Source organism: Colias croceus, chromosome 2 (genome assembly GCF_905220415.1).
Source record: "Colias croceus chromosome 2, ilColCroc2.1".
Lineage (NCBI taxonomy): Eukaryota > Metazoa > Arthropoda > Insecta > Lepidoptera > Pieridae > Colias > Colias croceus.
The window spans coordinates 4,096,169-4,120,083 of NC_059538.1; the positions used below are offsets into that span (position 1 = coordinate 4,096,169).

Genomic DNA, 23,915 nt, shown 5'->3' on the forward strand with positions numbered 1-23,915 from the left:
CTCAAAATGTATGATAACGTCCGTGTGATTGCTATTGTTTTGCGTTACAATAATGTGAACTCTAAGCGAGTTAATTTTTTTTCAAGTTGCTCAAACAATTTTTTCTTAATTAATTTCACATTAAGGTTTGTACTTTCACCAGACACTACGTTTTGTTACCACGGCAATTTAAAATAATTACAAGTGCTTTTTTACCTTAAAGCTTCATAAGAATCAAAACAAATTAGGTAAGTGTAGAATTTCGTTGAAAATGCATTGGTGCATCAAAACAATTGCATAACATTAAGAATTGCAACAAATTGTGTTATCTATATGGAGAGTCGTGAAGTTATCTTTACTTATACAAACAAAGGCTTCACGGTCATCTTTATCGATATCGATAATTGGTATCTATTGTTTGAAGAATTTCGTGCCATACCCAGCACACGCTGCCTTAACGGTCTCGAAGACAATCGCATAAATAATAATGATTCAACCGCCGTCTACCCGGTAGGTGACCTCCGGAAGCTTGTCATAACTATTATTAACATTACTGCCCGTCCACACTAAAGTACCGAAACTATTTGTTACGGAATTTCAATTGACTATTTCGGGTCGGTCGATTACGCCGGTGCGATGTTGCAAAATGCATGCGGGTCGAGAGAAATCTATTGAATGTCTATTTTTACTTTTACTATCAATGTCTACAATGAATGGTTGAAAAATGAATGAGGATTGAAACGAACCTCTTTATTTCCTAACATATTACGGATTGCTCCATAGTCTACGCAATATTAACTTGTCTAAACTGATCACTGCAAAACACACAAACACATAGTGGCCTCTACATTGTATACCTCACTATTATTAATAAAACACAATCACCTTCCACACCTAATTTAAAACAAGGCATCGTAAATGCGCGTTGATCTTTTGAAATCACGTTAAACATTACTCATCCTCATTTGCACGTGGGTCTAAGTACCACACCCACGTGGTAATTCATCTTATAGCTTGTATGAAGGTTCTCTGTTACGATTGCACGATTATCGTATTGGCTCTATTCTTACAATACAAAGAAGTACAAGTCGAATGCACTAGTAGAGGGCCTCTACTAGAGGCTTTTTTGTATGACATGTCAAATTGATATGCGTTGTAAGATTGTGGATGCATTGTTATCGTTAGTTAGGCAGAAATATAAATACTACTATTAGTATAGAACTGATGAAAAATGATACTTTTCAGGGATATTATTTGATAATTTCCTGAGATGTACGACGAAGGACAAAGGGCAGCATTACAAAACAATAATATCAACTGATATAAATTATCGATATTATCAATTATCAACTGCTGCAATTATAACATTGCATCTAGGGAACTCTAATACATACATAAATAATATGTTCATCATAAACTGTCAGAAATTATAAATACGTTACTTATTCTCGGCTCTACATAATACCAGTTTATAAAACATGTTTACGTATCCTCTAGGAAGTCACAAAAGTAATCACAAAGCATTGCTCATCAATAAAAATCACTTGCTACCGGTAGGTGGCGCGGTGCCAGGTCATTGTTTACATCATTACCAAAACTTTAATGGCGTATTCCATAAACTATTAATAAGGCTTACACAGTTCATTGTGAATAGAAACCTAACACCGGACGAACGGATGCGCTAGATTGACGCATTTACTTACATCATTTTCATATATACATTTTATCTGAGTCTCAGTACGGCATGTTTATAATAACCCAACATTATATTTTGTTATTTACGTCGAACGAAGACGTCGTCCTTGGTTAAAATTCGTTAAATTTTATAAATACAATCCGAATTGTTAAACACCACACCCATACATAAAACATTTTGCGTGATAAAACGTACATCATTGAATCGTTCATTTTGTATTGATAAAGCATTGGCTTTTTGTATTGACAACAAAGACAACAAAATAATTTTTTACATTCGTCCAAAATTTTTAGATGATTGTCCTTGTTGATATCAATTTACAAACGCTCTGCATCGACATGCAAAATGTACATTTCAAATTGAAATGTGCAAAGTATAAGGTTCCTAGAAGAAGTTATATTTAAGTTTTGTCAACCAACATCGCAATCTACATCTATTTAAAAGTTATAATCTTATTATCATACTCTAACTATAATATACGGGTATTATTTTAGTTATGTATTAAGAATTATCTAACAACTCTACAGTATAAGTTTTCTGAGCACGTCGTAACATATAATGGGCATTAAATAAGTACATATAGGTCATATGGGATGTGAAGACCTTGTATAACACATGATATGTATGACAATAAGCGAAAACAAAAAACCATTATAACGATCCTTATCGTACCATGGTATGTACTTATAAACGCAAATCAAACATATTCAAATTTGTTTACTTTATGAAGTTTCAATGAATAATAATTACATGTAAACAACAATTAAAATCAATTAAATGCTTTACTAGTGCAGTTATTATACCGCAGTTAAAGGGAATACGTAAATGCATAGAAAGAAATAAATTATTTATGGATAAATTAATACAATTTTTTTTTTTTTTTTTTTTTTTTTATATTTAAGCGGGCAAGCGAGCAGGCGGGTCACCTGATGGAAAGTGAAGCCCGCCGCCCATTGGCATTCGCGTTGTCAGGAGCACCGCGAATGTGTTGCCGGCCTTTAAGATGTTTATATGCCCTTTTTTTGAAGATTTCCTTGTCGAAGACGCTTGGAAACACCTCAGATGGTAGTTCGTTCCACAACGATGTTGTTCTTGGCAAAAAATGCCGGGTGAATCGCACTGTACTAGATCGCCATGCATCCAGATGATGAGGATGATACTTAAGTTTGAGACGGGATGTGCGGTTGTGGAAACCGGCAGCTGGAATCAGGTCGAAGAGTTCCTCGGAACATTCCCCATTATAGATTTTATAGAAAACACAGAGAGACGAGACGTCTCTCCGCAGCGACAAAGGATCAAGCGATTTGGCAATCTCGGTGTCGTCAATGATGCGGATTGCTCGACGCTGAACGCGGTCTAATGGTAGGAGCTGGTATTGGGGTGCTCCGGCCCAGAGGTGCGAGCAGTACTCCATATGGGGCCGGACTTGAGCCTTATAAAGTTGCAACAGGTGAGCGGGTGTGAAGTACCGTCTCGCCCTGGCGAGCACCCCTAACTTCTTCGAAGCAATCTTGGCTTTGTCCTCCAAAAATCCACGGAACTGCACGTCAGACGTAATCTCGACGCCGAGAATGCTGATGCTTGGTTTGATAGTCAGGGGACTGTTCTGGAAGGTAAGTGGTACGACAAAGGGACTTTTCTTGGTTGTAAATGCGCAGACCTGTGTCTTCGCTGGGTTGAAGTCGACAAGATTGGATTGGCCCCACGCAGAAATTTCCTCGAGAGTATGCTCAATGTTCGACACAAGCTCGTTTCGATGCTGGTTTGTTAGTTCCAGAGAGGTTTTTGCTTGGCCGGCATAGTTCGTGTCACAAGTGCTGTCATCCGCATAACATCTATTAATTTTTAAACGAAAGAATTTCAAATTCAAATTCAATTTTAAAATTTCAAGTTCTGTTTGAGATGCAAAAGTAAGATTTATGCTCCTTTCACTTAAAAAAATGTTAATTTAAAAAGATTTCATTTCCCACAAACCACTATTGAGCAGGTGAGATTTAATAAAAGCTTTTGTACTCTTTTCTCTTTTTTAAGTTTTATTACCGACTGATTTTGCATAGAATTAGGTAACATTAACTAATATAATCTACGCCAAAATTACCTTAATTTCTGATAAGATCTATTTTATGGGTGTGGTGATTATCAGGATAATATTTTTAAGGTTGATTTCAAGCGCTAATTCCAATTATTAAGCTCGTATTCCACAGTTAAAAAAAATCATATCAATAATTAAATATTCACATCTACCGTTATCACCTTTTTAGTTTAACTCATCCCAAACGAATAAATCAATACACACAGTTTTTAAAGCAGTCCGTATTTTATTACTGTATAAGGAAGCTTGCAAGACGATACATAACACCAACACCGCTGTTATTGTCCAAGGTGACCTTGTGCTTTATCTGACTGCGGTCGCTTAGCATTATTAAATTAATTAACGTTGCAATGTAAATCTCAATGAGATAATTTAATTAGAATACAACGCTTAATCAGACGCTTCATTAAAGACACTGAAAATGTAATTACAAAAGAATCAATTGATGAGACAGGTCATTTGTTTCTTTCTAACATTTGATTCGATTTGAATAAGAATTACTTTATCAATTACGAGATATTTTCCAGAATCGGATAGTATTTATAAATAATTCTTGATTTTAATTTCCTATTTCATGTCATTCTTTTAATTATTTACAGGCATTTTCTATCTCATCATCGCCAAGACGATCCAAGCGAACAAGCGAAGCGCACGGGCACTACCTACCTTTTCTCGAAGCGCTTCGACGTTTTTTTGAACCCTCATAACTTGGGTTTGGATTATGCTAGATCAACAAAATTTTCGAGATATATTGTCAATAGCGGACTTATTGAACATATTAAGTTTTAATTACATTAGCTTTTATACTTCAGATTTTATTTATATCTAAAAAACGCTAATTTCGTCACTGACTCACTGATGATCATCAAAATTCTTAAGGTATTTCCTAATGTCCTAGAAAGCTGAAATTTTGTATGTAAGCTAGTTTTAGCACACAAACAACAAAAAAATTATAAAACTTGTAACTTTCATCCCCCAACCCCTTAAACTAGGGGATGGGAGTTTGTATGAGAGCTGTAATTTTAAATTAAATTTTGATGACGCTAGAGCTCTAATCTAATAATCTAAAACTTGGTTCCCCTAGATATATATATGTATAGGTACTCCTTGTTTAAAAAAAAGAAAATTTAATCGACATATAAAATTTTGTTACAAACAACTTACAAAAAGAAATGAAATCCCACCAAAAACATTTTCATGTAAAATGTTGACAAGACGAGCCCATATGACTCGCACTGTCAAAAAGTTATCAGATCTCATGTAGAGCCAAGCTTCTAACACTACACGCCCTAACTCTACAAGGCCTAACTTCACAAACTCTACACCTTAGTCAAAATATGTGGCTTGGCCGTTCGTTACTACAAGAACTATTGTATAACACAAAAGTAATGAACAGTGAATTAATTTTCACCTTACGCCGATGTGAATGTAGCGAAATGGCCAAGCCACATATTTTGACTAAGGTGTAGAGTTTGTGAAGTTAGGCCTTGTAGAGTTAGGGCGTGTAGTGTTAGAAGCTTGGCTCTACATGAGATCTGATAACTTTTTGACAGTGCGAGTCATATGGGCTCGTCTTGGCAACATTTTACATGAAAATGTTTTTGGTGGGATACATTTGTCAAAAACAAACCCCGAAATGTACCATTAAAACGCGACATAAGTACGCGACTGTCGTCTACATTTAAATCACTGCACTTATATAAACATGAATGACTTTAAATGCCCATTCAAGTATATAATGAACCTTTTGTGTTTATCCGAATCCATCGTTCTTTAATGGATTCAGGCACCCTAACGTACTAAAGGGGAATTTCCTAGGTCGCCCCTCAGGCGTTACGGATGATACCTAATGAATTCAGGGCTCCCCTTTGCCTCCAAACGGAGGGTAAAATGAGCTGAGCTTACAATTTACAGCCGCTACCCATCGCATCCGTCACCTCACCCTATTTAATTAGTGCACTGCATTACATAGGCAGAGACGAGAAAATTTTAATAAATCATCTTAGTATTTTTTATTAATTTTTAATTTTTATGTAGAATTTATCGGAAATTCAAGACTAGCTAAAGATAATTGTGGTATAATTCATGGAACATTTTCATATCTCTATAATTTATGAACGTAGAGATAGAATTAAGTTGCTACTCTTTGGTTTACATAGGTAAATAGTTATAACTAAATCTGTTTAAAATTAATGGCTATTTATGTATAAAACTATCTCTTTGAAATATATGGCTTGAAATTAATATCAATTATCAATTTAATTTAAAAAAGGCTTAAATATTCCGCAAGATGATGATAAAAATTAAACCTTAGAATGAAACCCACAAGCAACCAATTATAAGTTATACTTATAAAATACCAAATTCAATTTAGCTCTTTAAATTTCATCACAAACCGTACCTATCTATAGAGTACGCAAATTCCCAATTTGAAGCGAAAAGCTAAACAGCCCTCGCCCCCTGCGCACCCCAACGACCATTAAGTTAACACGCCTCGTATATTTTATCAGATTTGTGTCTCTCTCTGGTGCATTTCCACTGCACAATATATGCAATGCAGACAAATTTTACAGGCATTAATTGCAACGAGCTAAACTGCGGCATTTCACACTATAATCGTACCGCAGTACATGGAATAAAATAAATAGCACATCCTGTATCATTTAAGTCAGTTTTTCTTTTCCATGAAACATACCAACCAAGAAAGTGGAACTCACATAGTACAAGGGCATGAGATGAAAACAGGAAAAGAAAACGACGGCGAGACGTCGCTTTGGTGCCAATAAAAACAAATCAGTCAAAGAAGAATATTTGATTCCGTTTAAATTTAATTCCACGGTAGAGTTACAAGGAATTTAATATTTTTCTTAGATGAAATTTCGCATTGCGCGAAGGTCACTAGAAATACGAGACCGATTTTGTGTTAGAACGCTATTTTTGCAAACAGTAAATGCATTTTATAAGCGGGCTTTGCGTTGTATAATAATACAATCCTTTATTTTTATTGCTTTTTATTGAATGAAATGAATGCTATAACTATTTAATTGGCTACATTGCATTAAAGGACTAAATCTTGTTATGCTCTATCTTCAATAGTTATCATCATAAATATTAAACTAGTTGCCAATGCCACAAGAAATTTTCATAATCACTAGAAAACGTTCAATAATCGTTTATGCTTCATTACAAAAACAATGTATAATATTTATTACATACTAATTAAGATACTAATATATATACATACTAACATTTGCTAACAATTTTTTCAGTGTCAATCATGTTCGATCAATTTAATTGGCTTCTATTATGTCACTCGAACGAGGTGCACATGTCATACTGAATTAATGTCATACATCGACAAACTCAATTACGCAATCTATTGGAAAACGATCTCAATTACCATAATTCTCATCAAATTCTCATACATATTGCGGCCGCAAATCAACTTTCGCCAGTTTCTCTCAGGTGATCTTATCTTGATATATTTGACCCCGTGTGTCGTCTTTACTATAAACTCGATTATGTAAATGGAATTCCATTTCTTTTCATGTTCATTCAGTTACCTAATCGTGCATAATATAGTCGTAACTCGTATAATTTTAAATATGTAAACAAAGATTGAACCTACAAAATTTATAAAGTTGAATTAATGTGCTTTCTGAAACACATATCTGTTTCTGATTAGGTAATAGTAATTCGTCATAATGATAAATATAAGTTTCTAAATATACCATTTATACGTAAAACCATAATATGTTATAATATATAATTGTAATATCTGTGGTATAACGTTAACAAGTTATTAACAGAAGTGAGGGAATTCCTAACAAAATCTAAAATTGATTTTCCTTGGTCAATACTGAAGACATTAAATATAGAATTCAAACAATCGTTTATGATTCACTGAAAAATCCAATCTATAAGGAAATTTCACTACTCAAAGACTAAGTGCTTACCTACATAGAAAGACTTAGTACATGAACAGAGCAAAAGAAAATTTTGTAGGTAAGTATGTAAATAGTTATAGAAGCTTGACGGAATATGGGCGATGCGTAAACAGCTGCATTCTAAGATCCATCTTTGGAGAGAACAGAAAGTTAACAATCGTTTCGCGTGATCGCACCGCGGAGCGCCCATACCGTCCATCGGTTCACATTATGTTCGGAACAAATTGATCCATTGCATCACCAATCACAGGAAATGTGTATAACAGTATCTCCAAAACAATAGCGAGCCTTCGAAACGGCTTAGAACACGGCATTTTATGCAATGGTCAAAGATCCTATTGCATAACTAATGTGCGAAATTGCTGATACAGTTTTATACGCGAAAACGAACGTAGATAACGGATTTACATATCCCGTAAGCTGGAGTGCCCTAATTTCATATCAAGAGTATATGTTGATGTTGTTGTTTTTTAATAATTTTGTTTTTGTATTTAAACATTATAGTAAGCTCATAACAGTATCAGGAAGTTTAATATGTAACAATAATAATTCTGTTCAGATAGAATTCTTAAATTCATTATTCATTCAATTACCCTTCGAACTAATTATTATTCAATTAATTTTAAGTAATACAAACAAATATAAATTAGTCATTTTCTTGTAAATTATTTTAAAATGAACGCATAGTGCATTCGCGCGCCATCAACGCCTACTTACATTATGATATCAAACGGATGTTATGATGAAAGGTGCTATTTTGAGCGCGAATTGTTCACTAATTGTACACAATGTGTTAGCATAGTAACACTTTTTACTATGGTGTTAGTGGTCTAAAAGTATTCTCTTGTAAGGTGGGTTTGGAGCGTGAAGTCCCCAAGTGAATGTCCAGGTAATGAGGGAACGATCTTATTACATGTATATTGTCTTGTCTGACGTAACAAAATGTACGTTTAAGGTTTTACTATTCTTACTTAGTTATTAATTTATTAATCGGAAAAATAAAGTTTGATTTCTGATTAACTTAAACGAAAAGGCTCTACCTAATGTTGAAGTTGGTAAGTAAAAAATAATTGTTAATTGAATTTTCTCCATTTTCCAATTCATATAATTCAAGAATGAATCTACTTATACATAAACCTCGTTTACTAACGTACCCATGAAATTAAATCGATTTCGCGCAAAATAAAACAAAAACTTCAGCATTAACCTTAAAATCGCTTGTAAACAATCTTGACTTCGATTTTATCGCTTGATTAATCTTTTTACCAGCAGTATTAATGAGTTTTTTCTTCAAATCCGTGTCTAAATGGAAATTAAATAGCTCCGGGTTGCAGCATCATAGCCTGGTTGCAACTCAGCTGTGACCAACTTTTGCTATCTAAAGCATACAATATGCGGTTATCTTTGAATATTTCTAAATGTACTGGCGACAAACGATAATGTTTAGTAAAAAAGTTGAAAAATTCGGGTATAAATGTAAAATTGAGATGATGATTGCGGGTTTCCCGAAACGAAATTCGTTAAATATTAAATAATTAATTAATATTGATAGTTGTAGAAGTAGACTAAAGTACTTAATAATAAATTTAATGAAGATAAGATTCATGAGTAATATTTAATAAGCTCTTAATCGTTAATTGTTTTCTAATATAGACGTAACTTAGACGGTGCGTGTCATATCAAAATAAATAATTTATAAAAAGTATTTCTCAACTTATTACAACAATTCATATTATTCAATTGAAATAATTCGCAATAATAATTGTATTATATATAATAATTAATAAGTAATTACCGCGTGCATTCGAGTATACCTCTACTCATCTAAGGAACATTGCTTTTTACAGTAATTTGCTTTGAAGGAGTAATTTTGATGTGAAATAAAATAATCCCGTTAAAGCTTTTTGTTTACATGTAACCAGAAAAGCTTGCACAACAAACAGCTGATATCACGATCACAACACACCTACTTTTCACCTCGCAATTGTCACGCACCTCGTAACACTTTTAGGAAAAGCAACGTGTGCGCAAACAATTTAACTAAACATCGATTAGATCCCGATTCCGAATACTCCGATTTAAAATCGATGTGTGGCGAGTCGGAAGCGACGTAACGCACTGACTCTGCGCCGCTCGCATCGCGACTGGCGGAGAAATGCAGGGGCGTCAAATGTTTAATTGCATGTTATTTTCCGCTTATTAATAATTAACATTCAGATCGTGTTGTTAATGTGAACACGACGTCTATTATGTTCGGTAGTGCGTCTTAACTGGCGCTGATATCTTCATTGATAAAACTACGCGTGGTGTCCTCTTGTATCTATTTAATAGATATTTAATGCTAACGTTGAAAAAAGCAAAGATAATATTTTATATAAATGATAATTTCCGCTGTGTACGCTCACTTTTACTTAACGTCATACATTAATAATGTACTATGTTCGAAGACAAATATTAATACCGATAGCTTAATGGCATTAGAGTTAATAAGATACACGCAGTAATTGAATATTGACTGCGTTAAGCAATACCGATATAATATTTAGAATTAGAAGATAGTGAAATTCAAAACTAAAATATACTACACGATCGCTAAGCTATAGATTCGCTTCGTTGCATTAAAAATGTATGAGTACGTAGCAACCCTATCGGAACATTAGTAAAGACAATAGACAGTAGAGCCGGCAGCGGCGCGTACAGACCGTACGTATCGTATGCACTGCATGAATATTGAAAACGCTGACTCAGTCTATTTAGCCCTCCGTGATCTGTTGCGGATTGCTGACACGATATAATCTGAATGTTTTTTGGCGTTTTCATCATATTTTTTAATATAAAAAGTGTGAATTTTTATATGTACTTTGCTCTATATTTCTTTAGATCTTCAACGAGCTTCCTCAAGCCATTGAACACCATAGCTAACGATTGATACCAGATAATATTGTTTTTTATTTTTTAAATTTGTTCATAAATACAATAGGACTTCAACACGTAAAAATTTATAAGATAAAAAAGAAATACTCAAAGCAGCTTGTGCTTTCTCTGGGTAACAATTCTATTCAAAGTTATAACGACGTGAAATCGTGGAATACAGAATACCGAGATATGAAATAAAAAAATATCTATACTAAATAATACAATATCAATTTAGGACGAATCAACTAGAGCGTGATTTATTATGTTCAACAAGGATCATCCATTCTGTCCCAATTCATTACTTGATTGGATTCGCTGTTATTAATGAAACATAATTAAATTTATCTCCAGGATAAAAATTGTAAAATCCAACGAGAGTCTCATTAAATGTGTACCCGCATTCAACTCGAAATGTAGTTCAAAATTCGTAAAACTTTTAAACACAAACTGGGTAACCAAGCGTTAACTTATAGGGGCAAGAAAGTTCAATAGCGCTGGTCGTGGCAAGTACACTCCTTTAAAGGCAACCTACGACCATGTCAAGTACGTAACTGAGTAAAGAAACTCTTGACATTTTTAATATTGATTAATCGAGAATTTTCTTATTGCATAACGAGGCGAAAAAATTGCCTTGGACGGCGCGCTATGAATTTTAACTTGCAGTTTGGGTGAATTTTAAGGTTGTGTTCTTGTGTTGAAATCGATGACTTTCTGATGTATAGATTTATCTTTATGTTTCTACGTGTTTTCTATATTATGTTCTGTTTGTTGCTAAAAAAATTAAATCCCATCTAGTACCTAGTCGTACATGTGAACTTTACTTCATCTAAAACCTGTTCAAAAAGATAACTTACATGTAGTTTAAGAAGTTAGAAGTTTTGAGTAAGAGCTTACTCATTGTTTTAGTCATAAAAACTACAATACTGGGTTATGCGTTATTGCGGCTGGTTTAGTTTCTATCAACTCTACAAAGAAAACAATTAAACCAGAACACTGATGTTATTGTTTCCCATTCCTAATTAATTGTTTGAATTTTCTTCCTTATTTTGTATCCAACTGTTCTGTGATTCATCGATCTTATTATTAACTAACGATACATATCCTTACGAACTTTATTCCATAAACATAATATGAGAGTATCGTTTATTTTATCTCGTATCTACAGTGCGGCTATATCATTCTTATAAAGTATAAAAAATAGGTAACCTTTAATTTTGAAATAAAAAATTAAATCAACTCGGATACGTCCTTTGATCGGAAAAACATCAGTCGTATAGAATTTCTAATATAACGGACATTTGGACGACTGACCTCCAGTCGCCATATCAGTAACAATAGTAGCCAAATATTCGTATGACAATATTTCCTAACCACATAATAAATTAGTATTCAGGTCAGAGAGCTTTGTTCGCTGGAACGCGTAAGCCAACACCTTAGTCTGACTGTTTGCGTCAATGTGACAATGGTATTCCCGGAAAATTATTGGTAATGAAAACCTACCCCACAAAATAATTAAGTAATGAAAAATATGACTTGATGAAAAATATCAACTACTTGTCAACTATGGAGTTTCTTGCCGGTTCTTCTCCATAGATACTGCTTTCCGAATCGGTGGTAAATTTAAAGAATGTAATGACGATTCAAAAGTGCTTCTGGAAGAAGTCTAATTGAATAAATAAATGTTTGAGTTTGAGTTTGAATATCGCGCTTTCTCAACAATTCTGAACAAACTAACCAAACGACACTGAATATGTATTAATTTAAAATCATAAAATGCAGGTATCTGAATATCTTAATTCTCCGATGACGTTAAAAGATCTACAAAGTGCACCCAGACAAATTTCAACATACCAAAGCTCTCAATGAACCACAAAAATATAAACGCATTGAGGACGACAAAAACTTGCACCGTACAAAATTAGAAATGCCTATTCCTCGCTTCGCCAGTAACGTCTTCTATTTCCGAGACGCTAATCGATCCTCTGTGACTGCACTGACCAAGGGGATAAGAGACACGGATCGCGTAAAAAATCGTCATTTAAAATCTTGGCTTTTACACTCATTACTTGAATTCAACCATTAGAACCGCTTTGATTGAGCTAAAACATTTCTTTATTTTTTAGAAAATTCGTTTGTTACAGCCTTGCAACTACAAAGAAAACGTTAATGAAAATTGTTAAAAAAATAAGCATGCATCCAATCAGCACACTCTGGTCAAAACAAAAGCCAGACAGCACACATTGTTAACATTTTCGTCATCTTTTTGGCACACGGTCCACGTTTCACTTGATTGTTCTACGTTTTTACAGCAGAAATTATCCATTAAACTCAGCCGAGTGAAAAAGAAATGGTTTAACTCTTTACGTCTGTGTTACATTGTTTGTAGTGAACTGGAGAAGGGAGCGATGTCAATTAAAAACGAACTTGTACTAATTGTCCGTTTTAGCCGGACGGAAAACATAGTACATGAATGGACATTGTGTACTGAAGCGAAACAGTAAGTTAGTACAGCTTGTAGTGATATACCTGCATAGTTTTATGGATTTGTGTCCGCTTGATTAAGGATAATATGTAATTAACAAAAGTAAAAAAACCTTGTTTGGTAAACCGGGGCGAAGTCGGGGTAAACAGTTAGGCTTTTATAATTTAAAGTAAAGCATGTATGAAAAAAATATAATAAAAATATTGTTCAGCAATGTGTATAATACACGATAAAGTTTATCATATTTTTTCGCTTATTCTTTGGAGGCCATTGACTACAAACAAACAAGTGCAGTCAACAAAAAAGTATAACATCAAAGCAAAACAATAAAACAGAACATTAAACTTGTTCATATTCTGTAAAAAGCACGTAAAAAGAGAGCTATTTAATTTATTATTAAAATTCAACGCAAACGATGTGTTAAATATGCAACGTATACTTTTATATTACTAGCATCTTTTCACTATTAGATAACAACAGCAAGCATCATTAAAGTAATTATGTTATATCATCACATGTTATTTTGTTTGATAACTTAATGAAGTCTTATCATGGAAATGGAGATTGTGTTAAGCGCCATCTAGTAGAGACTAGTAACATACGCATAACATATTTATCAGTGACATCTACCGGCAAATAGATGATATTAAAAATGCCAGCGCCGTCTATGGACGATAAGATACATTAAAATGAAATGGTTACATATTCAGTTAACACTACTCGACGATAGATGGCGCTGTACTAAAACTTTTGTCTTGCTTTTTTTGCCTTATAATATTATTTACTTGCCTTGAACAGGAAGCGCTCTCAATGATACAGCATCATCTTCCACTTCGTCTTCTGCTTCTTCTTCTGTGATGGACGGTGGTGCGGCCCAACAACGAAGTCTAACCCCAGGGTTACCGGCTTGAGTCCCGCCATCTATCCGTACTCGCGGTAAACTCCGTGTCGTATATTCACCGTTGTTATTGGAAGCCTGAAAACAATAAGTAAATATAAAATAATTATTATAATTATTACTAAAGATTTTTATGAACATAATATATGGTAGGGCTAGAAAAAGAATTACATTTATGATTTTAGAATTCTGCATACCGCACGCACACTTAATTTAGGCGTGCTGAAAAATGTTCTCGTTAATATTAATTCTTGTGGTATTATTTAATTAACTTTTCATTGTTTAAGATATTTTGGTTAAAATATTAGACTTTATTTTAAGCTATTGCATAGCTTCTATCGCGGGCCTTGAGCGCGGGAACCGAATCGAGAAATTCCGTAACGAAAAAACCTCACGCTCCCCACTCCGACGGGCGGAGGTGTGGCTTGAAGGCATAGCATGCATGATGCAATAGCTTTACCGTGGCAGTCCCCGAGTGACACACGTCTTTTTTTATATATTTTGTTATTACGCTTTGCATCATGAAAAAATGTATACCTATAAGTAGTACCTACTCGTGACAATTAAAAATACACGTATAATTCTAGTTCAGTTTATTTAAAAGCCTTCTATTTTTCATACAAAAATATCGTGAATGAAACTCAAAATGCGTTCTCTAATGATACATATTACGAAACTAAAACCACATTAGGTACTTATTACCATTAGTACGGAAATTACCAATTTCTAACTCATCTCGGACAGCCTTCACCTGGAAATGATAATTGCTCTTATGGAATCCAGAACATGCGACCTTTACGATAAAGACCATTACAAAAACAATAGAAACAACATACCTGAAGTGTGACAAAAGCTATACAATTACTCGCATCACGATTTATTATGAAACATTACATATGTTATCCAATATAAATGTTATGTTATATCGTGGTAGTGCTTAAATGACTCAACTGTAATTATTGAGGATTTTTAAATATTTTCTATTGAGACAGCTTTGAATATTCTTACTATCGTTCATGTAAACAGTATGAAGTTGAAGGCACAGTCGTGTATATAAATTTGTATGGATTACAATGTTTTGGCAGATTCATTAACAATCATTGCATGTTACTCAATATTTAATAGGCGTTTAAAATTGCATATTCCTTCTGCTTTTTGATTTTAATAAACTTCTACAGGATAAAGGGGGAGAGATTTTTTTTAGGATATAAAATACAAAATAAAGACTTATTTCAGTTCCCACGTCCTTTGAAAACCTTTCCATTATGGCCTGAATTATTTCAATCGACGCAATGCTTGAGTTATTAGCTCTATCATATCAGAGATTAAGTATTTAAGCTGGTCTTAGACTTATATAAATGATGTTTCCTTGCGATATGATCGCAATTGAGTAATTTGAATTAATGCTTGTGTTTATCGCCCATAAGTGGTTCGACTATAAATAAATATGTTAGCACCGTAAATGTTACTTGTATTTAACAGAAATTTGGTTAATTTTCCGAACAAACATATACCTATCCATAGCGTATATCAGTTTGTAACTCCTCTTAAAATATGACATTGATACAAAATGATATAAATAATACAAAATGTATATGCAATTGTGATCATTGAATATTGCATTTTATCTGGATTTGAACACTAGCTATCTCTTTGGAAGATAAAAATAGGAACACCATTACCGCCATGGCACACAGGCTATTAACCGCGAACAATAAACTACAGCAATTGTGTCCACAATTTGGCTGTAAATCACTAAATCATCATAACACGGTCATGATTCATATAATTTTTAAAACACAATTCAGTCATGCGAGCCCGCAATAAAAACACTTTTACATGTTACATGTATGACCGCATCGGACAATTTACAATGACCTAATTGTATCGTCAAACTAGTGGGAACAGACAAACAAACATGCAGACACTGTCCACTAATAGAAAGCGATAAATATAGAGAAAGCCATGAACAGAATGCACTCCGATTCCCTTTTATGTTATTACATGTTATGTTATGGATCGTTCCCTTTTTATTTTAAACGACCATTATCTTTTTGTTCTGCGTTAAAACAGAACACGACCATAAAACGCAATTATACTTATAAGTTTATTCATAGCTTACCCTGTTAGTTCATAATTCATATAGTGTATGTATGCATTATATGAGGAAGTAATATAAACTAAAATGACATTTATTCTGTTTTAAATTAAGAGGACGCGGTTTTATTACTTGAAATATTTACTCTTATATTTAGTAAATAAAGGTACTATTTATTTGAATATATAAAACCATTAGATCTACCTTTACCACTCTCTTTAAAATCTACTTGATATTTCATTTTCGTTTTGGGCTACATTAAAAAGATTGAATCGCGGCGTAGAAAATCATATTCTCTTTAACGAAAAATCTAGATTCAAAATGAAATTGAAAAGTTATCAGTGAATTGCAATTGCAGATCGATGCATCCGAACACTTAATATAAAAGTATAATACTTAAAGAAAACATATTCTGCAAGATTTTTACGATTATCCCACAAACAAGGACATGGCATACTATGCAGAATGCAGTATGCATTTCTCTAATCGGTCCTTAACGCAATAAGAAGTTAGCAGACGGTGCCACAACAATGGATATTACTCGTATCATATATCCGAGTGATGTCAGCACAATATTACAGGCCCACATTGAGGTCAGGACGCTTAATTGCTACAATATGGTAAAGTCTGTTATCCTAATTATGCGCTATAAATAACCGCGATACAATTAGCGCTGAGAAAAGTGGAGCAACAAAACTGGTTATACAAAAAGTAATGTAACTTTTATATTATAAACATTTCATCGTAGATAATATACATAGCGTTCAACACGCTAAACTTTACATTTAACATAATAGGTAGAAGCAAATTTTAAGCTTTATTCACAACTATTAAATATAATATTCAGTCTAACTTATCGTTTTTTTCTTCACTATTTACCACTTACACAATTTCTGCATACATAAATGTAATACAGGAATTTAATCCAGTTTAAAAATTTGATAGAGCTTATAATTCTGGCAAATAAATTTAATACAAAAATTCATCAGTTTCCACGTACTTTGTAAACATAGGGGAAGCATAAGTTTCCATCATTCTCGGAAAAGTTACAAGCGAGAATGAGGACAGCTGTTGAAGTTTATTAAAATTCTACGAAGCAAACAGTAATTACAAAACACCACCGCATAGTATTGTGTGTCTGAAACCGAAGATGGCTCTCAACCAGCAATAGGGTCCATATATAATATACCTATTAACCTTATTAAACGAGTATTATATAATCGTTGCACCTGCTTATGAACTAACGATATAAATAAACACCGTAGGTTTTTCTTACGACTTTGATGTTTAATATTTTCGTAACACGTCTGTTTTCTTGTCTCTGTTTTATGAAAGTTAAGTTAAAGTTACATGTAATAAGACATTAAATTGTAATCCTAGTCCATCCAATCCATATTTCCCTATATGAAATGTTAATTTAAAAAGAAAATTAATCTAAAATATTATACAAAGTACAAATCCTATGCGTAAATGATTTCAACTTCCACCTATGAGCAAGTTACAGAACAATTGTCCGATTGCATTTGAAGGAAACAATTTCAGATCGTTTCGGCCCCAATCACGAACGGTTATACTGTATTCGCAATGTCTTTCGTGACTCTGATACAATTTCCTGTTAACGTATTGTTTTAAATAAGTTTTAAACGCGTCAAACTTTGTAATAGCACAGCAACGAACGCTCCATCCGTTTATGGTAAAATCAAGTATCGCTTGTACAATTGAAACAGGATAAAATAAATGGAATCACGTTTTCACTTTACTTATGAATAGAGGATAGCGCTGCTATTCTCCCAAGATAAATCAACCGACTTGAATCCAGTGCTTACCGTCTGACGTGTCATTAGTTATTACCAAACAAATATTCATGAGCCTAAGTAAAATGGTAAAACTAATAGAACACATAAATACTTTAGATAAATGAAAATAATATATACGACTTTAGATTAAAATAGTGCATTTACCAGTCAATGTTATTTCTGAAGATATCACTTTTAATAGTTGTATAAAATAAGACATTTAGATACTTAACAAATTGTGGTATTTCACGTTTAATCTCACGTACTAAAAAATAAATAATACGGTACAATATATACGTATATGTCTATGCGTTGAAATTGGAAATTGAAAGCAAGTTATAAATAGACTTATACCGTATCAGGCTATATTGTACTGCAATAAAAGTTTAGCACTAAAATAGCACATTGTGTTAAACCTCTAGTCCAGGAATGGTCAACTATTTTATATAAATAGAACTATTTGAAGTGGGATGATAAACCACAGTATTAAATTAAATGTAAAAATATTCATATAAATGATTTTTTGAAATACATATAAATAGTATTCGAGTATATCATTAAATTAGATAAATTTATTAGCTAGGAATCTTGTTAGCATTAACATTCCTATGTTGACTCTACATGATAAATGTAAAAGAGCTGTTTAAATTGAAATTAATAATTTTATTTAATGCTGAAACTTTATTTTCTTATATTTATTGTATTAAATCAATTACGTAAAAATGTTTTTATTTGTTTTACTACTTATTCTACTTCTATTCCACTATACTCAGTAAATATGATTCAGTTATAGCACAGGTTATAGTCTACCAAATTATTTCCATATATCTATCCTGTTCACAGAATACCTAGGTACATCTTCGTGAACAGCAAAGGTTTGCGACATCTGACCTAGACATAGCAAAGTGAGAATCAAGGCGCGATCTGGTGGTTAGTTTATATTCAGGCGACATGACGACCATCCGCAGGCACCGGCGCCCACTAGCCCCAAACCCGTACTGTTTTATTACATTTCCTTTACATCATGTTAGTTCTCTTCAGTCTTTGAACATTGTTTTGATACTAAAATTATCCGTTAGATTATGAACTTGAAAAAGTGTAATAAGGTATTTTTTATCTTCATGTAAACTTTATTTTGAAAACAATGAATTAATATGGACAATGTAAAAGCATAATAGTGCTTTTAACATAAACCGTAAATAAATAAATGTTAGATTTATGTAAAAACTTCATTCAATATTTTGATGTTCAGGGAATACGACAGATGTCATTTACAATCTAAAATTTATATTGACACAGTAATAGCCTTTAAAATCCATATTATTCCGACCATACACAAAAGTTCAATAGCACGCGCGTATGACTCAAGTTGAATTTGCCTCGAGCAAATTTTTGCTGCACTTGTAAGGACAAATCATTTTCAAACGCACACACAATGTTCTCTTTTCAGTCGTTATTAACTCGTCAACCAATAACAGTCGCATATCATCACTTTTACGAATCTGTATACGCATATAGAGATGATGTCATTGACCAAAATAGCCAGCTTTTTCTGACTTTTTCGGGTGTAATTAAAACCAAATGTGTTAACAGCTACAATATAAAAATTCTTACAATATTTATGGACACTTATGTTCTTACGACAGATTTATGTCGCTGCAAAAATGTCAAACTGGACGAGCTTTTCATGTTTTTGTATAAATTAGGTTGTGTTTTACATGTTCGTCCAGATCTATTTGATCATTGCATAAAGGAATATTTCCTCTATATTTTATTAATGAAAATTATTTTAGGAGTAGAAATTCTCTTTTATTTAAATTATCTCGAACAACAATGGATCATGTAGTTATTAAGATAATATATAACCATTTCTATCATATTCATGTTGCACCATTATATTACTTCTTAAACAAAAAGGTGTACCTATAGGTAAACCAAAAACGTTATTTTTCCATATATTTAACAAAATAATGCATTTTAAAATAAAATGTATGTAAATACAATATCCATTTTAAGAGTATATGCATAAAAAAGGTCAAGAAGAGTCATGTGAAGACATAAAAATCATTCCGCTACAATACAAGTACAACATATGAATGTATTTACGATCAGTCCGCTAAACTTCCATATGAATACAATATTTTCCCAGAAAATAAACTAAATCTAGAAAAAGATCTGTTTATATTTATGGAGACGGGATGTGTTCCGATTCATTTATGTCAGATTAGCAATACGTTTATGAGTACAAGTAAATCAAAGTAAAATTAATGTTTGGCTCACGAATCTGACTATAATATATAAACTCAAAATAATGTTCAAAGAAAAAATGATTTTGCAAAATTGTTTATAAAACACTTGTTTTGAATATTTATAAACTTTAAATGTTACCGGAATAACAATCTTTAAAAAAAATTAACAAGCAACTATGTAAACAATTGTACAATGTGCCTATCTTGAGCAATAAACAACATGGCTCGCTTATCCAATACCAACAATGCATTACGGTTTATAAGTTAAAAAGTGAATTTGATTTACGACGTAAAAGGAAAGTAGGGCGCATGTCACGTTCGTACGACTGTTTATAGTACACGTGATAAAAATACTACACTGACCAGTAAGGCCAGGAAACCATATTTAGCAACAAACGATTATACCAGCAATTCATTATATCTTACTAATCCTATTCATTAATTATTTATGTCGAAATATCCCGCTAATTTATTGTTCCATTTATTTATTAAGCTAATGCATTCATCAAAAACGGCAAACGGCAAAATATTTTACAAATTAAACACACTACCGCTCTGGAAATGAATGAATGTTATTTATTAAATTCCTCAGAAATGTGATTAATGAGAAGATCGACACATAATACATAACGAAATAGGTAAAACAATGCATAACAATGTATTTTCTTAGTGGGATAACAACTGCATGACAAATGAACATGACCGACAAACGGTTACCAGAGGACAGACTTATGGTAATTGCACACGAATAAATACATTTAAATAATCAGCAACCATTAGTATTCCAAAGGACCATGAAACACACATTTTACGAAATTCTTACCTTATCGATGTAAAATCCCGGGAAAGACTGTCGGGCCGCGTGAAAAAATAAAGAATTGTCATTTAGAAATTGTTACCAGTATTAGCCAATATTAATAAGAAACAAGGGAACAAAAAAGGTCCATCGAAATAACTTTTTTTTTTATTTCCCGCTGATAATCCTATAAAAGTTGTAAAGTTGCCTGTGCAATCTAATTTAAAATATCATGTACTTATACAACATCGTGATTATACAAATTCCAAACGACCGATACAAATTGCATAAAATTATATCTCGGACATAATTGCACAATCAAATAGAGCACTCACACATCACACATACATCTTCATTGAAAGCGGAAAACAGTAACACCGCATTTCCTTTCTCATACCTACGACATCCTGCTATTCGATCATGTCTTCTTCCACCGTCCACTTTCCTAATAATAATCCACCGGGAATATTTTCCTTCTATATAATCATCCACAACCTAGTCAAGTGAATCAATTAACAAACTAGGTACCTAGAGCATCTATTGAGAAAAAGAGCATCTACTGAAAAAATTTTACTAGTTTTGGAATTCTGAAGCAGAAATTCCAACGAGTTGTAAACTGTAAACTACACCAAAAAACTTGAGTCGCTGGAATTTTTGCTTCGTAAACGAGGTTGTTGTAATGTTAGCTTTCGTTGTTAAACTTTGTAATTTTGATTTATGTGTAAAACGCCCACACAGCTAACATCAACGACCAAATCGTGAGCCGTTTTGTTCACATAGATAATGATCTTTGCTTTCATAATATAAGTTTTATTATCTGCCATTAAGATAATGGTCACGCAATTAAATAATTATAATCTATTTTGCTTCTTTGAAATATTAAAAATGACCCGAGAATTTCTGATTTAAGGTCAGGTACTAAATTTAATAGACTGAGATTGATAAGACATTAACAAATTTTTGAAGAACAAACTGGTGATCCAATTAATCTCATAAGTACACAGCGCTCCAGATAAAATCTAGAATAGTCATCGTTCGTTCCCGAGAAAAGTTGTACGTAGCCTGACTTCAATTATGAAATGAAATACAGCTTCAACTGGAGTTAAACCTTGTTCCCGTCTATTTTTTGTGAGACAGAATGGATTGGACATTGATTTTAATTGAATTTTGTGTAATATTTCCTCTGATCCAGACTTGAAATCTTGTAAAGAAAAACATCTGTATACAGACATAATATTATATGGCGACAGATCAAGTGAATGTCGAAAGAAAACCATAAAACCTTCAACCTCGTTAACTAAATGCATTACAAAATTAAAGATTTTATCTCACTGTCCTTGATAATATCAATTAATTACTCGGAAGTAAATGGCAAAACGTATGGTATATGACCTGACGCAATACCTAGCTATTTGTTTTATTTTTTCTTCATAAGCTGGTAATGTCATAATTATCATAATTGTAGTGCTCTACAAATGCAAAGCACTACACATAATGAAAAAAATATGCTCCATTCTAAGTAAGTAATTGTTAACACAAAAAGTTTAATGATATTAAGAAAGGTTTCAGTGAGGACATTGGACGAATATCTCAAATCTTTAAACTAACGCTTAGAATTTAAATTATAACATGTATAAAATGTCATCATTAAACATAATTATGATAGAAATCTGAACGTGAAGCACGTTTGTTTATGTAAAATGACGAAGCAATCCGAAATACATTCCCAAAATTGAACTATAACCATCTATATGTCGTGGTCATATCGTAGATTTGATCATTTCATGATATGAGTGACCATTTCACGAAATGGTTGCATATCGTGAAATGGCCAACATAGTTTGATCAGATCGTTAAATCGTCAACGTTTCACGATTTGGTCATCCACATTTGGCCAGATCGTATAAAATATAAAGAGTCCATAAAATATTAAAAAATTTCAGAATAACTATATTCTAAAAACTTGTTTAATGTCATTTAAGTTAGTGCCGCGGCAGCGGCCGGCGAATGCCAGAAGCGAATCGTTTTTGCAATAGAAAACAATTAGGTTAGGTTAGGTTAGGTTAGGTACACTTTGATAAACAACGCACGAGCCGAGCGAGCAAAGCGAGCGTGCCGCGGCAGCGGCCGGCGAGTGCCAGAAGCGGATCGCTTTTTAAAAAACAAACAATTATAATAATATAGTAGTAGTTTCTTAAATTATTTTATTTAAGTCGCATTTTTTCTTAAATACATATAAGATATCCACATTTTCCATAGTACTCGTACCTCTTCGTCGTAAATTCTTTGCTATGACTTTCTTCATAATATTGTTATTAAACGAATTATGAAGTTTTTAACTGCGAATAATTTAATTTTCGCCAGCGGCCGCCATCTTATCACATAAACACAGAGCTTGCAGCGCCTCTACCAACGATTAATGTAACTATTTTACGATATGATCAAATAATTTTGGTCATTTCATGAAAAAACCGTGCGTTAATTGGCCATATCGTGAAACGATTTCTTATCATTGATCTGCCCAAACCACATCATGATGTGGCCAAACTAAATTGGCCATTTCACGATATGCGACCATTTCGTGAAATGGCCACTCATATCATGAAATGATCAAATCTACGATATGACCACGACATCTAGAAGAAACAACTTTCGTAACATGACTCGATATTGCGATCGCTTATCACTTTATGAGTTACTTGACCGACCTGACGCCGGTATTTTAATAAATTGTAAAATAAATAAACATTGCTTAATAAGAAATAGTGAATCAGCATTCAACCGTCATGTTCAAGGCTTTTTTTTGTAAATAAGTAATAACTTTCGCTAACAAGGAGGGATACCTTCGTGCTATTAATCGCGATAATCGTTTGATTAAGAACAAGCGAGCCGCCCACGCTTGGTTTCACTTTTGAAGAATAATTTATCGAATTCATCTTTTCTATTTAACATGATCCTCTCGTGTA

At 33.0% G+C, this 23,915-nt stretch overlaps 1 protein-coding gene across 4 annotated transcripts in view; it reads right to left on the reverse strand.

Moving 5' to 3' along the window:
* The window catches only part of LOC123705726 (ras GTPase-activating protein raskol), a 114,401-nt gene that overhangs the window by 52,425 nt on the left and 38,061 nt on the right, over positions 1–23,915 (reverse strand). For 3 of the 4 annotated variants that reach the window (XM_045654705.1, XM_045654700.1, XM_045654701.1), the window contains one exon: positions 13,902–14,088. In XM_045654705.1, the coding sequence (XP_045510661.1) occupies positions 13,902–14,088 (187 nt within the window). Of the gene's footprint in view, positions 1–9,684; positions 9,839–13,901; positions 14,089–23,915 lie in introns of those variants that run through there. The other variant, XM_045654711.1, reaches the window with a different exon arrangement.